The sequence below is a fragment of the Leucopleurus acutus genome (assembly GCF_964270905.1).
Source record: "Leucopleurus acutus genome assembly, chromosome: 3".
Taxonomy (NCBI): Eukaryota; Metazoa; Chordata; class Mammalia; order Artiodactyla; family Delphinidae; genus Leucopleurus; species Leucopleurus acutus.
The window spans coordinates 144,210,193-144,223,962 of NC_139145.1; the positions used below are offsets into that span (position 1 = coordinate 144,210,193).

Genomic DNA, 13,770 nt, shown 5'->3' on the forward strand with positions numbered 1-13,770 from the left:
CTTTGAAACGGTAAACAGACAAAAAAAAAAAAAAAAAAAGTCACCTGGAAGAACTGTCTTTTCAAATGCCGGGTGGCACTGCTCCCCCGCCTTGGGTTTCAGGTAGACATGGTATCCTTGTATAAAGCCAGGTTGGGATTCAGTGGAATAATCCTTCCAACTCAGAGTGAAGGAGTGGGAGGTCAACTTACTCATGACCACTTGAGGGTTGTCTGAAGGAGCTAGGAAAGGAAGTTGGCATAATGTAAAATTTACGATTTGGAAAGAGTCTCAGTGCACTGGTGTAAACTGAAAGCAGAACCACGGCCCATTCTGTAGGCCCGTGTGCCAAGTGAAGGAGTCTCATCTTTTTCTCTAGAGGATGTACGCCCTGACTTAGCTCGTGAGAGCTGGGAAGGAGTTGAGCAATCATCTTGTTCAAGCCTTACATCTCTCAGGTGTAGAAATGGATGCCCAGAGAGACTCAGTAACTTGGCAAGGTCACACAGCAAAAAAGAAAGGCTTTCCTAGACTTCATTCTGAGTCTGAATTCTCAACAGTGTTTGGGAGGATGAACTGAAGTAGGGAGGAAGGGAGGAGGAGGAAGGGTTATGTTTGAAGAGGTATGGGCAACTTTGAAGAACTCTAGTTCCCAAGTGGTAGCAGTGCACAATTGTCCAGGTGTCACAGGGAGAATCGGAAAGCGTTTATTCTGAGGCTTCCCTGAGAGCCTGTTTCAGCACATACGCTGGTGCACACCTGGCCTATGTCCGCCAAAACACACAACACACCCTTCCTGCCTGTCTGGGGCAGCTCCCACCCAACGGAGAACCCCAAGAGCTGGTCTGATTGCTGAGAGGCAGTCAAGGACACAGCTGCCCAGCTTCCAGTGGGTGTGAGACCCTGGATGCCGAGAAGGTGAATTAGCAACCACATGGGAGGATCAGAACTCCCCCACACTGCTGGTGGGATCATGGTACCATTTCTGGGGGGGCAGCGATTTCACAACACCTACCAAAAGTCTTAAAAATTATAAAATTGTATTTAAGAAGTTCAAACCTTTTGGCTCGAGTATTCTACTTCCGGGGCGTTGTTGAAAAACCATTATCAGAGCGATGGACAAAGATTCAGCTAAAATGATGGTGAGTCAGATAGGGCATAAGAGATTTGGCCAAGAAAGAAGAGAGAGATTGAGTATTTGAGACTGCAACATAACTGAAGGTGAATTTTATAGTTTTTAATAGAGAAGTATCTTTGTAATCATCCTAAAAGTCCAACGACAGGTGATTTGACATATGCAAACCATGAGGCACTTTGCAGTACTAAAAAATGATAGTTAAAGATTACTTAGTGACATGAGTCAAAAGGCACTTTACAAAACGGCATAGCGTAGTAATAAAAAAAGATCCCATTTTTATTTAAAAGTGTATATCTGTACTGAGAAAGGATACACATAAAATATTAACTCTGGGTATTTGCCCTTGGGTGGTAAAATTAGCAATCATTTTGTCTTCTTTTGCATAACATCTTATAAATTGTCTTTAATGAAAATGTTTTCTATTTGTATGATTAAAAAATAACTTTTTAAAAAACCCCATTGCCAGAATAAACGGGACAGTGAAAATTAGGAAAGGTGCTGTAATCTTCCTAAACCCAAAGTGAAGAGTTTCTGGATTGTTCTGAACAATGGACACATTAAATGCTTTAAACTTACCCAGTTCCTCCAAGTATCCTGCTTTTTTCTCTAATAAATGAGCCATCCTTTTGGTAGAAATTCCGTAAATTCTGAAGTTGTATCGAACCCCTGGTCTAAAAGCACCTAGAGAAGAAAAGTCAACAGATTTTCAATAACACAGGATGCCATTCTCTTTACTTCTGAAAAGAAGAAGAATGAAAAATGAATTTGTGTCCCCTTAAGAATTTCCTCCTCGGGGTTTCTGCCCTTCATCGCCACCATCTTCCCTCCTTCCCCTGAATCCTCCAGCATTTCCAACGAAGTCTGGGACTGTCCTCTACATCATCCTCTTGATAAAGAGCTCGCAAACATGCCCTTATCCACGTGCATGCAACTGGGCGCAGAATTCAACCAGACACAGAAAACCATGTAAAACTCTCCTTTGACTCCAAATCCCCTGCCAGCGACTGGCCTTCTCTCTGCCCATGAAGGGCAAGCATCTGGAAGATTTGCTTCCAGTACCTCACTTTCCCCTCACACCATGCCACTGACACTGCTCAAGCCAAGGGAAGACTCCCCTCCTCACTCCCCACCAGCCACTGAATGCCCTCCTGGAGTCTCGTCAATCACCCTCTGGACCTGGACAATTCCCACATCTTTATCTTGAGCCCAGCAGATGGCGCCACCAACACCCCACCCCACCCCCACCCCCCACCCCTAATCAAGCCACAAACCTAGGCTCCTTGAACTGCTACACTAGTAATCTCGAAATGACAAATCCAGTGTGGGAGGAAAGAGACCAAGTTCTATATGTTCCATTGAAACTGATGTTGATAATCGACTCCCATCAGCTCTACTCCTATGTTTCCCAAATCCACACACTTCATTGCTTTTGTAAAAGCTCTCGGGACAACTGTTACAATGTCCCTCTGCCATTCATTTGAGACTGCTGACTCACTGCTGAACAAATCCATGAAACTCATGAACACCTATTCCAGCCTTTGGTCCAGGTAGTCTCTGTAAAAGTAGATATAAAGGTCAAACCTTAGACCACATCACTGCAAAATTTGAACTCCAAGACCCACGCTGGATTTGTAGTTATCAGTTGAGCACAAAGTATCTGAGATGATCCAGAAACCTGTTGAAGTTGCTGCCAGGTGAATGGAGCAGCATGGTAATACAGAAGGTTCTTCTTACCCGAGCTAATGACTGTGCTTGTGGTATTGGGGCCTAGGTTTTTCCACTGGAGAACACAGGGCAGGTCCTGGGGACCATCACACCACTCCACAACATAGCCTGTGGCATCTCCGGATTGGGGTTTCCAAGACACAGAAAATCCATCCTCTGTGCCGTTAACTCTTCCTTTTTCAACCTCTTCTGTACATACAAAGAGGGCAATGCTTCAGATTTAATTAATCATACATTTCGCAAAAATATCTAAAGAAGAAAATAAACTTGAACGTACAGTGTATCTAGCAGGTAAAAGCCCTACCTCTGCAATTGCTACGGGGCTTGGGTTAGGGCAGGAGGGATCTTTTCCTGCCTCTCACTCCAAACAAATATTCACACCTGCCCTTCAGATGCCCCCTGTCCTGATCTTCTGAGACCCAAAGGGACGTCAGCCCCTAAAACAGGGATCAGCAAACCACCGCCAGCAGGACAAATCCAGCCTTGGAAGCTTGTTTTTATATGACCCTTAAGCTAAGACTGGTTTTAAGATTTTTAAAGAGATTTTAAAAACAAACAAAGAATACAGAATATAGATTGGAGACTGTCTGGCCTATAATGCCTAAAATATTTACTCTCTGCCCCTTTACCCAAAAAGTTGTTGACCCTCGACCTAGAACTGTGTCTGGTACTTGATCTGCTTTCAAAAATCATCTGTTGAATGAATGAATAATTTGGCTTAATTGTCCCACATAATGCTGGCTGCTCCTGAACTAACTACTGTCTCCTAGATTTTAGGGGCAGAAACTGAGGTGAGTGTGGAGAAAAAAGGAAAGAACAATTCAGGTATGTACTAAGCCAGATTATGAACGGATGTGCACGCTACTTATGACCTAGGATACCACCTCAACGTATTTTATGCACCAGGGTAGTTTTCCTAAGGTCTGACAATTGGAAAAAAGGTGATATGGTCTCAATGGACTACACTTCTACTGATTTCAAGCAGGTCAGCCTAGATATTGAGGGATGAGAATTTCTCCTATTTCCGAGGCTGACTCCACTGTTCAGAGGGCAGTGGTCCCTGGTGGTCACTCTAGTGAAAGCAGACTCTGATCAAGGGGTGGACCTGCAAGCAGCTGTTCAGAGAGGCAGGCAGTGTGGGGCAAATGTTACATGGGACAGACTTAACACTCAAAATGTACTTGTTGCTTCTCTGCAATTCATATTTAACTGGGCATCTTTAATTTATCTGGCAATTCTAATTAGAGCTGAACATTGATGCGAAAGCAGGATGCTATTACATTTTCTAGGGCACCAAATTATCACCCAGCTGGGAACACCGAAAGGAATGTGCAGCCCCAGGCATGAGGCGAGAGGTTCCCCAAGAAGGCCTGTGCCTATCCTACCCACATGGCTTCTCTGTCTTCCTTCATCAGAGAGACAAATCTCTTTCATATTAAAACTGACATTTTCTACTTCACTTATTCACACTGACTAAAATTTCACCCCAAACTTAGAAGCATGACTCTTACTAAGCTGCTTCTTTAAAATTGCAAATATGTTTTGAGGAGTGGAGGTAGAGGAAAAGAGAAAGGGAATCTATCTATTTTCTTTTTCTTCAGTCATTCACACTCTAGTGTGAATTGGCTAAACCTCCTTGGTCTGTCTCAGAGCACATCAGTGCCTTTATCCACTCTGGAGACTTAAGAATGTGGACCACATCAGGAAAGCTGGATAGGGCTTCACAAGGTGAAGGAATGGGTTCTAAAGGCAGGGCATGGGGAAGGAAGGTATGATAGGAACCCACAGATAGGGATGACCCCAAACAGATAATAGTGTTTAGCAGAGTTGTTTGAGCTGAGCCTCATTGGAGGCAGTGTTTTTTTAATCTGTCAGCTCCCCCAGGGTGAATGAAATGCCCACCTTTCCCATTCGGCCCTAATAAAGACAGAATACAACTATTCACTTCCTTCTCTAATACAGTTCTTGACAAGCAAAGATTAGGTTAAGTGACTCCTTAGTTTTTCTCCTGTGGCACAATCCCAATTTCTTTTTCTTACTTGACACACGGGATAGTTCTTAAACAAAGTAAATAAAACAAAATAATAACACGCTCTAATCTAGCCCACTTAACCTAAATTTAAGCCTAATTTGAATGATAGGTATAAAGCAACGTGACATAACCCTACAAGCAGGGTCTGAAAATTTTTATAGCAGTAACTGAAGGGTGACATTATTGCAAGGTTCATGAATGATCTTAGGATGTCTGTTGGGTCATGTCCAAGTGTGCAGTGTCTCAGAGTGTGTACTGCTGGGGGCGGGGTTAGTGCAGCCAACCTCTTTTCACAGCTCTCCCAAGAAGGAGATTTACACCATTATTAATTGTACACGTAAGGTCATTTCCACCTTGTTTGGTCTCTCACAGGCTAAGGGTTTAGCCAGTTATCACCATTTTATTCCACAACTTTGGCAAAGCCCTTCTCGAAAGATGATGCTAGCTCTCCTCATGATGTCCAGAAATGTTCCTGGGCTCTTTATAGGTGGCCAAGACTGACAAAATATTCTGCCATATAATAAATGCACCTCATGTTTCATAAGCCCAAAGCACTTTCATACCATCTCTAACTCTCAGCTGGGACTGTTTGTCGGTGTTGCATTTATTTGAATAAATTTGAGACAATTCCCAAGTTGGTGGAAGAATCCCTGAGATATGGCTGAAATCTTCTTCCCACACTAAGGAGGACTGCGCCAGAAACCCGCTGACACGCCTGAACCCAAAGAAAATGACGGACAGTGTTTGGCAGCTAGATCTTTTGTCTCCCCAAATTACTGTCTTTCTGATTTACCCATCTCTGCCTAATAACACCATCAACACTCTTCCAGAGAAGAAAAACAAAACCAAAAACACTCACCGTTTCCAGGGTCTCCAGAAACGACAATTACGGAAGCAGGAGAAGGGCCCACGCTGTTGTGAGCTGTGACATGGATTTGGTAAGAACACTGATCAAGGGTTAGTTCTGTGCTGCTGGCGGGAGCAGGGATGGAGAGGACCTCGAACCTGGATGGCTTGTCTAGGTTTTCTACAATTACATTATAGAACAGGATCTTCCCGTTGGCATGCACTTTTGAGAGTGGCTGAAAAAAATATTAAACAATCATTTCAAAATGGGCTTTCCTCTGAAAAGAGTTTCTGTCCCTTGATTGAACACACACACACACACACACACACACACACACCGGGCTAATTAAAACAGCTTAAGAGAGAAAATAACCTTCTAAACCAAGCTTGAAATCAGACATTCTATTCTAACTAAAATTGAGCAGAGAATAGGATCATTTGGGGGAGATCTCAGAGTATACTGTGTCCAGAGAGGAGTGACCAAGTCAGGAATAGAGAGAAAGGGGGACTCTTTAGCCTGGATTAAAACACACTCAGTGAGTATGGAGTGGGAAAGACAGGAGTAGACCCAGACGGGAGGGGCCTGAACCTCCGGCCTACCTTCCTGAGGACAGACAGTGCCCCTGGTGTGTGCACCCCCAGACCTGAGATTGGGCTGGGGCAACTGTTAGCTTGGGGTGTGGACAAAACCTGGACGTACAGACTGGCACGTCCACATGTGTGTGCATGGGGGTCCTCCCTGGTGGGGAGGACCGGAGTGGAGATGGGAAAAAGAGTGGGGTGGCCTGCGGCCAAGGACCAGCTCCCTCAGCATGGCCATGATTTAGCATCAAACACTGAGGAATCCGAGACTTCTTAACGCAAACCAGGCCTTCCACGTTGTCGTGAAGACATGTCAGTTAAGATAGAAAGACAAGATTAATTTTATATTGCAGTCTTTTAGCTTGACTTATAACTTTTAAATATAAATACTCTGAATAGTTAAATATTTGTAACTTTTAATTATGGTATATATTTCTCCACTTATACTCATGGACTGGGCCCTGCAGATGTTAGAGGCAGGCCTGAGGAGAAGTTAGGAGATGCAGTTCTAACAAGCAGAACTGGCCCCCTGTGCAAGGGGCTGCTGAGGAAGGAGTTACTGGTCCAGCGCTGGGGACATGGATGTGGAGCTGGGATTCCTCCACTGGGTAACAAATTCTACTGGATTCATGTTAACAGCCCTCCCCATCAGAAGACTGCACCAATGTCTAGTTTCAGTGAAAGATAACTGCCAAGCAAAAATCTGTCTCTTTGAACGTCTGCATCTCACCTTCCAGAATAAACTCACAGTAGGATGTCCCGACACCATCTTCAAGTTTCTCCAGACATCGGGAGCCTCTGAGGGAGCTGAAATTAACCAAAGAAAAGCTCTAGGGTCACAATATGCACATACAATAATACATTCAACCTTTCTCTAGTTTCATCAACAGAAGTGACCACGGCCTGTCCTGCCTGAGCCTGCTTCTCGCTTTTTCACTCTCCGCGACTTCTACCCACTTGGCCGCGGCCATACTGGTCTCGCCTCACTAGGGGCCCACAGTAGGTGCTTTACAAAAGGGCTGCTACATCTGAATGGGACATCACATGGGGCCTTTGTGAACTCAAGCCTCAGAGCTTCTGGAAGCCACCAGGGAATTTTGGAATCCTTTGTCAGTCCAATTCTAGGAGGTTAGTCAGGTAAATTTCCCATATTTGGAATTTCTAGGAGCAGCAGACTGTTGCTGTTTCCTTGCCCCACTTGTGAAGGTTGCAATGGACACACTCAAGTGGAGGGCCCCAGGGGAAGGCTGCACTCTTCCCCGAGTTCCTAACTGCACACGGGCTGGCCTGTCGCTGCGGTCAGAGCCTGGGACCCCTTCCTTGCTACCCTCCTCCCCATGCACGCCCACCCCCCCAAGTTCCTGGCCTGGGCCAGCTGCCTGCATGTGGACCCTCAGGGCACTGGCTGCATGCCTCTCCCCAGCATATGCCTCTCCCCACTCTGTTCTAGAAGAGCTTGCTTCCTTGTCTTTCTTGCCAGTAAACGGTAGGACCAGTGATTTATGATTTGCTTCAACACATCTCTGTGCAAGAAGCATTGTTTTGCAACATAACACATACAAATTTAGTTCTCTGTTTCATAAAAATATAGTTTACAGTCCCCAATAATTGAAATTTAAGAAAGTCCTTTTTTTCCCCCTTAGTTACTGACACTTTCTACTCAACATAAAGGTGACCATATATTTTTAAAATCTATTAGAGGCAGATTTCAATTTTCTCAACAAGCCGTCGGAGAAGCCAATATTAAATCAAAAACATATTGAAATACTCAGTGAGAGACCCCCAAGCTCAATGCAGAATCTTCAGCTGGTTTGTACAGGACTACTTGCAAGAAAAGAGAATTGCAGCACAGTTGACGGTGCTCCATCTTTATGTCAATATAATTTCTCCCATGGTGTCATTTAGCTCTGCTCACCATGATTCTGCTTAAGTAGGATTATAATACACATAAACATTGACTTTGCCAGCATTAAGCAAAGTGTTATTCAAGGTGAAAAAAAAATCTGTGGATTCACCATCAGTAGATTCATCTCATTTTCTTGTCATCATCGAAAGCAAAGTTAAGTATTTTGCAGGTTTATGATACTATAATCTGAAAGAAACTATTTACTAAAAATGCCATCTTTCTGTTATTTTTCATTGCACTAAATTTTAGGTATAATGTTGGAATAAATTTGCAAAAAAATCCCAAAGCAATGCAGTATTAATAAAGTAAAAATTCTTTAATGAAACACAACTGAGGAATAAACCAAATTACCATCAGGAACAGGGCTCTGGAGGGGACTACCCCCCAAGAAAAATGACTGGAGTCTTGGAGGGAAGTGGGGGGGGGCTGACAAGGGGAGGAGGCCTGCTGAGCACCTCTGGTGACCAGCCCTGGGTGTGGGTTTTCAGGCACTGCCCTCGCCAGCCCGCCAATCAGAGTCAGTGCTTGAAAACGTTCCCCCCAGGCTGAAACAGAAAGAACTCACCAGCTTACAAACACAAATAATAAGATGGAATCAAATAAATAGATATAATCCTTCCTTAGGCAGCAAAATAGCCAGGACTTGAATCAAAAAGATCTCCAGGCTGTAATGACACCCCCGAGAGACAGACCATGCAGATGCCAGTCTGGGTCAGATCAGGGGGGAGCTCTGGAGTCAGCCAGCCTGGGCCTGAGCTACAGTCACAGCTCAGTCCCTTGCTAGCGGGGCCAGTTAAACTCCTCACCCTCCCTGGGCCTCCGCGGCCTCATCTATCAAGTGAGGATAATAACAGGACCTACTGCGTGGTGGGAGGATTTGAGGGGAAAACATTGCAAGCACTCGCAGCTGTGTCTGGCACATACTAAACACGTAGAGAAGCGGTAACTGCCCTGGTTACTGTTGTCACGTCTCGGCCCTTCATTAACTCTGCAAACCAGGCATGTCTCCCCAGTTTAGGGGCCCAAGTTGTTTCATGTGTAAAGTGGGCAACAGTAAGACTTTATCATCTGGGATTGGAAGGAGGTGAAAGCAACGCTGGGCCATATCATCTCCTGAGGTTTATCTGAGGTCTAAGACATAGTTATTTGGGGGAAAAAGTCTCTGTTCAGTCATTATTGAGGAAACGACCCCTGAGAGCATGATGAGAAGGCTCCCAGTTTGTTGTCACGGGAACCAAAAACTTAACAATGATGATTCAGTTTCCAAATACCAGTACATTTCCAAACACAGCCCGAGGCTGTTTAGCATGAGATCAGTGCTTTCCTCAGCACAAACGCTACTGTTTGTCCCCAGTCCTGAATTAAAAGTTTATACTAATTTACACAGCCCCAGATCCAACGGGAATCCAGCAATACCTTTAGCTTAGAAACCACTTTGGCAAACTGAAGATCAGAGAGAAAACGTTCAGTAGAAATAACTCAGATGGCAAATGTCTGAGGTAGATATCATCCCACTCACATTTCATTAGGCATTTAATTTAGGGGTTTTTTGTTGTTGTTTTTTAAAGATGGTACCAAGCCTCTGTTATACTTTCCCCTGAGTTTTTGGTACAAACAAAAGTTCTCAGAGAAGCCCACCCGTCTCCTGTCAGTCAGTTTAGACCCTTGGAATGTCAGGGAGCGGAACGTACCAGCTTCAGCTGTGTTGAATTTTTGACTAATCAATTCACTCCATTTCCAGAAGTGGTTGGCATAAGCACAGCGTACTCGGGCCACGTATTCTGTGTCAGGCTCCAGTTCACTTAAGAGGCACTCACCATTCACCTTGATGGAAACATTGCTTTGCTTAATTAAAAAAAAAAAAAAAAAAAAGGTGGGGGGGGGAGAAGAAGACAGAAGTATTGGTGAGCATACTTCATTGCAAAGCCAAATCACACACAGAGTAAGACCTGATTTGGAGTAAGACTAGTTCTTCTTTGAGAAAAAAAAATCTCTAAACTCTAAAAGTCTATGATTAATTTCCTGGACCTTTTAAACAGATGACCCATATCATTTGAACACACATAGGAATAAGAGTTTAAAGAGATTTCACTCACCAGTCTCTCTGTTTAGACACAAAGAAATTCTTGAAAATAGAAAGTTAAACACTTACTTGTATCACTTTTCCTTCAGCAAGGAGTTCAAGCTGACACAAAAGCGTGGAATTGTTTCCAATGGAGTGTACCTTCCAGGTCATGGTGGCATTTGTGGCACCAACATTTTTAGGTAATAAGTTATAGGGAGTCATTGGATGAACTGCAAAAAAAATGAAAAAATGAAAAAAATTCAAGCACAGATCCAAAAGGACTGGTAAATAGGCAGTTCATTTTTATATTGATTTGTTCAATAAGCATTTTTGTTTATTTCTGAGAAAATGGCAAACAAAACCAGACTTGCAGCCAAGATGGAGTAGCCAAGTGTAGCCTTTTCTCTCACTGATTATATTAGAAACTCGGAACAAATACAAAAAGAAACGGAGGACTCTTAAAATTAAACAAAAGCAGGCAAGAATGTAGAGGGGAGTCAAAACTTGAAGTGGCCCATCAAAGAGAATATAACAGAACCCAGAGTCTAACCAACGTAACATTAACAGTTTCAAGGATACAATCCAAAATGATTAGACGTACAAAACAAAACCAAAAAAGAGAAAATGTCACCAATTTTTGAGGAAAAAGACAATCAGCAGGTGTCAACTTTGAGATGACCCACGCCTCAAGATGACTCCCTTAGAATGCTACAATTAGATAAAGAGTATAAAACAGATCCATGAGGTATAAGTAAATGCATCCAGGGACTTCCCTGGTGGCGCAGCGGTTAAGAATCCACCTGCCAATGCAGGGGACACGGATTCAATCCCTGGTCCAGGAAGATCCCACATGCCGCGGAGCAACTAAGCCTGTGTGCCACAACTACTGAGCCTTCGCTCCAGAGCCGGCGAGCCACAACTACAGAGCCCACGTGCCACTACTGAAGCCCGCACCTAGAGCCGGTGCTCCACAACAAGAGAAGCCACCGCAATGAGAAGCCCGCGCACCGCAACGAAGAGGAGCCCCAGCTCGCCACAACTAGAGAAAAGCCCACGCACGGCAACGAAAACCCAACGCAGCCAAAAATAAATAAATAATTTATTAAAAAACCAAAAAGTAACTGCATCTGAAATGAATAAAAGGAAAACATTTCTCAGCAGAGAAATAGAAACTATTTTTTTAAAAAAGAATTAAATGGAAATTTGAGAAGTGAAAAATAGAATATCTGAAATAAAAAAACCTTCCACCTTACGCACTTCCACAGTTGCTATGTGACCTGGCCACTGCCTACCACTCCAATCTCCTTTCTCTCACGGGAAAGACACAAGGATATTCTTCCCTGCATGAAACACCCAGAGCATGTTCCCACCTCAAGGCCTTTACAAATCCTGTTCTTTTTTTTTTTTTTTTTTTTGCGGTACACGGGCCTCTCACTGTTGTGGCCTCTCCCGTTGCGGAGCACAGGCTCCAGACTCACAGGCCAGTGGCCATGGCTCATGGGCCCAGGCACTCTGCGGCACGTGGGATCTTCCCGGACCGGGGCACGAACCCGTGTCCCCTGCATCGGCAGGCGGACTCTCAACCACTGCACCACCAGGGAAGCCCTCAAATCCTGTTCTTTTGCTCCAAATGTTCTAGATGTTTTCTGCCTCCTCATCCTTCAGTGCCCTCATCCCAACTGAAGCAGCACCCCAGGCATTCTCTACCCGTCACCTGAATTTTATCTTCTTTCCAAGACTTAGCGATGCTTGAAATTATGTTATTAACTTGTTTACATGTTTACTGTGTGTCTCCATGCCCCACTCTCAACCCTCCCTCCAAACACACACTAGCATGTACACACATTAGGGGCAGTTACTCAACTCTGTTCACTGCTGGGTGCCCAGTGCCCGCTACATTGGTGGCACCCTGTAATTAGGTGACTGAAGTGATCATTAAGTTGAAATCTAAATGAGGTGTAGAATTAAGAAGGCAAAGGAGAAGTACAAGAATTCCAGAAAAAATGAACAACGAGTTTAAAGATGCTGCATTTCATAAGAGAGGCAGGGATGTGGTCAAAACATAGAAAGAGATATTCAACTTCAGGGCTGTGCAGATCCAAACCATTGCAAAATACCACTTAACATCCATTCAACTGACAAAAATGCAAAGGGTGACAAAACCAACTTGGAGAGAATATATTGGTACAACCACTTTGGAAGCGAATTTGGCATTATCTTGTAAGTTGAAGAACATTCACATTTTCTGAGTCCTCACCAATTCCATTCTTAGGTATATAGGTATATACGCAAGAAAAACAGCTACAACTCTAGGTGTGTACTGGATATATATATCAAAATGCTCTTATTAACACTGTATCCAAGAGCATAAACCTTGAGACAATCTGAAAATCCACCAAAAGAGATGCATGAATAACACACTGTATATTTATGCAATGAAATACTCTACAGCAGTGAAAATGGACTACAACAACACTCAATAATATGGGTAAATATTAGCAATTTAATATCGTATAAAAGCAATTACTAGCTTGATGTCTCATATACATTAAAACAAAATAAAAACAGTATTTTGGGGATTTCATAAGAAAATGAGAATACATACACATGCACACACATGACTTAAATCTGTTATCTTAGTGGAAGGAGCAGGGTGGGGGGGCTGTGGGATGGGAGATGAAGTAAGTTATTGTCAGATTTCTATTTTGAACTTGAGGTAAGCTCGTTGGTGTTTATTACATTATCAAAATAAACAAATAATGGGGACCACAAGTCATGCACGCACCCAAGTTTATAACTTGGCACAAACAAGTGATAAACTAAAACCTTCACTTGGGATGTGAATTAGGTGAAAATCTACGGCACATTTACTTGATCACACAGTGTGTCAAACAAAGATACGCTCGTGGCCACAGTGGGCTACACTCAAGTCTCACCTCGTTGGGTCAGGTTAAAAAGAATACTGACACTTCTTTTTCTGAAGTAGTTTTCAGCCAGGAGTGTGAAGTTATAAGTTTCTTGTGAGCCTTGAGCGACTTGCCAATCACACCAGTTTCTGTGTTTACAAAGTGTCTTTTTTCCGGAAAATCTTAAAGAAAAAAAAAAAAAAAAAACACCACACAACAATTTCAGGGTTTACATTTTTGACAATGCAGATATGTATCCCTGAATCCACTGAGTATCCCTGAGACACACTCAGTGGCTTTCAAACTATGTTCCACACAACAGCATCGATCCGTCACCAACAAATACCAGTGACGAAAATATTGTTTCAAAAAATTTGACCTATGCGGTTAAATGTGTAATGATGAATTGCTGACTTCTCCTCTTGGGTGGTGAAAACTTTCCTTAGTTTACTTTGGATACTCTTAAAAAGGTAGAAATTAGGTAGACCTAGATTACCACATGGAACGATTTTCATATCAAGATTCACCATTAACAGCCTTTCTTATCATTTTTATGCTACATTATCCTTTAACAAAACTCAGGTAGAAAGT

General features: G+C 43.3%; 1 protein-coding gene across 1 annotated transcript in view; it reads right to left on the reverse strand.

The window, feature by feature from the left end:
• The window catches only part of OSMR (oncostatin M receptor), a 57,401-nt gene that overhangs the window by 7,688 nt on the left and 35,943 nt on the right, over window positions 1-13,770 (reverse strand). The window contains exons 7-14 of the mRNA XM_082837408.1: window positions 13,210-13,361; window positions 10,361-10,503; window positions 9,900-10,053; window positions 7,033-7,109; window positions 5,734-5,956; window positions 2,852-3,031; window positions 1,694-1,798; window positions 45-221 (exon numbers count right to left, since the gene is read on the reverse strand). Of these exons, the coding sequence (XP_082693534.1) occupies window positions 45-221; window positions 1,694-1,798; window positions 2,852-3,031; window positions 5,734-5,956; window positions 7,033-7,109; window positions 9,900-10,053; window positions 10,361-10,503; window positions 13,210-13,361 (1,211 nt within the window). The remainder of the gene's footprint in view (window positions 1-44; window positions 222-1,693; window positions 1,799-2,851; window positions 3,032-5,733; window positions 5,957-7,032; window positions 7,110-9,899; window positions 10,054-10,360; window positions 10,504-13,209; window positions 13,362-13,770) is intronic.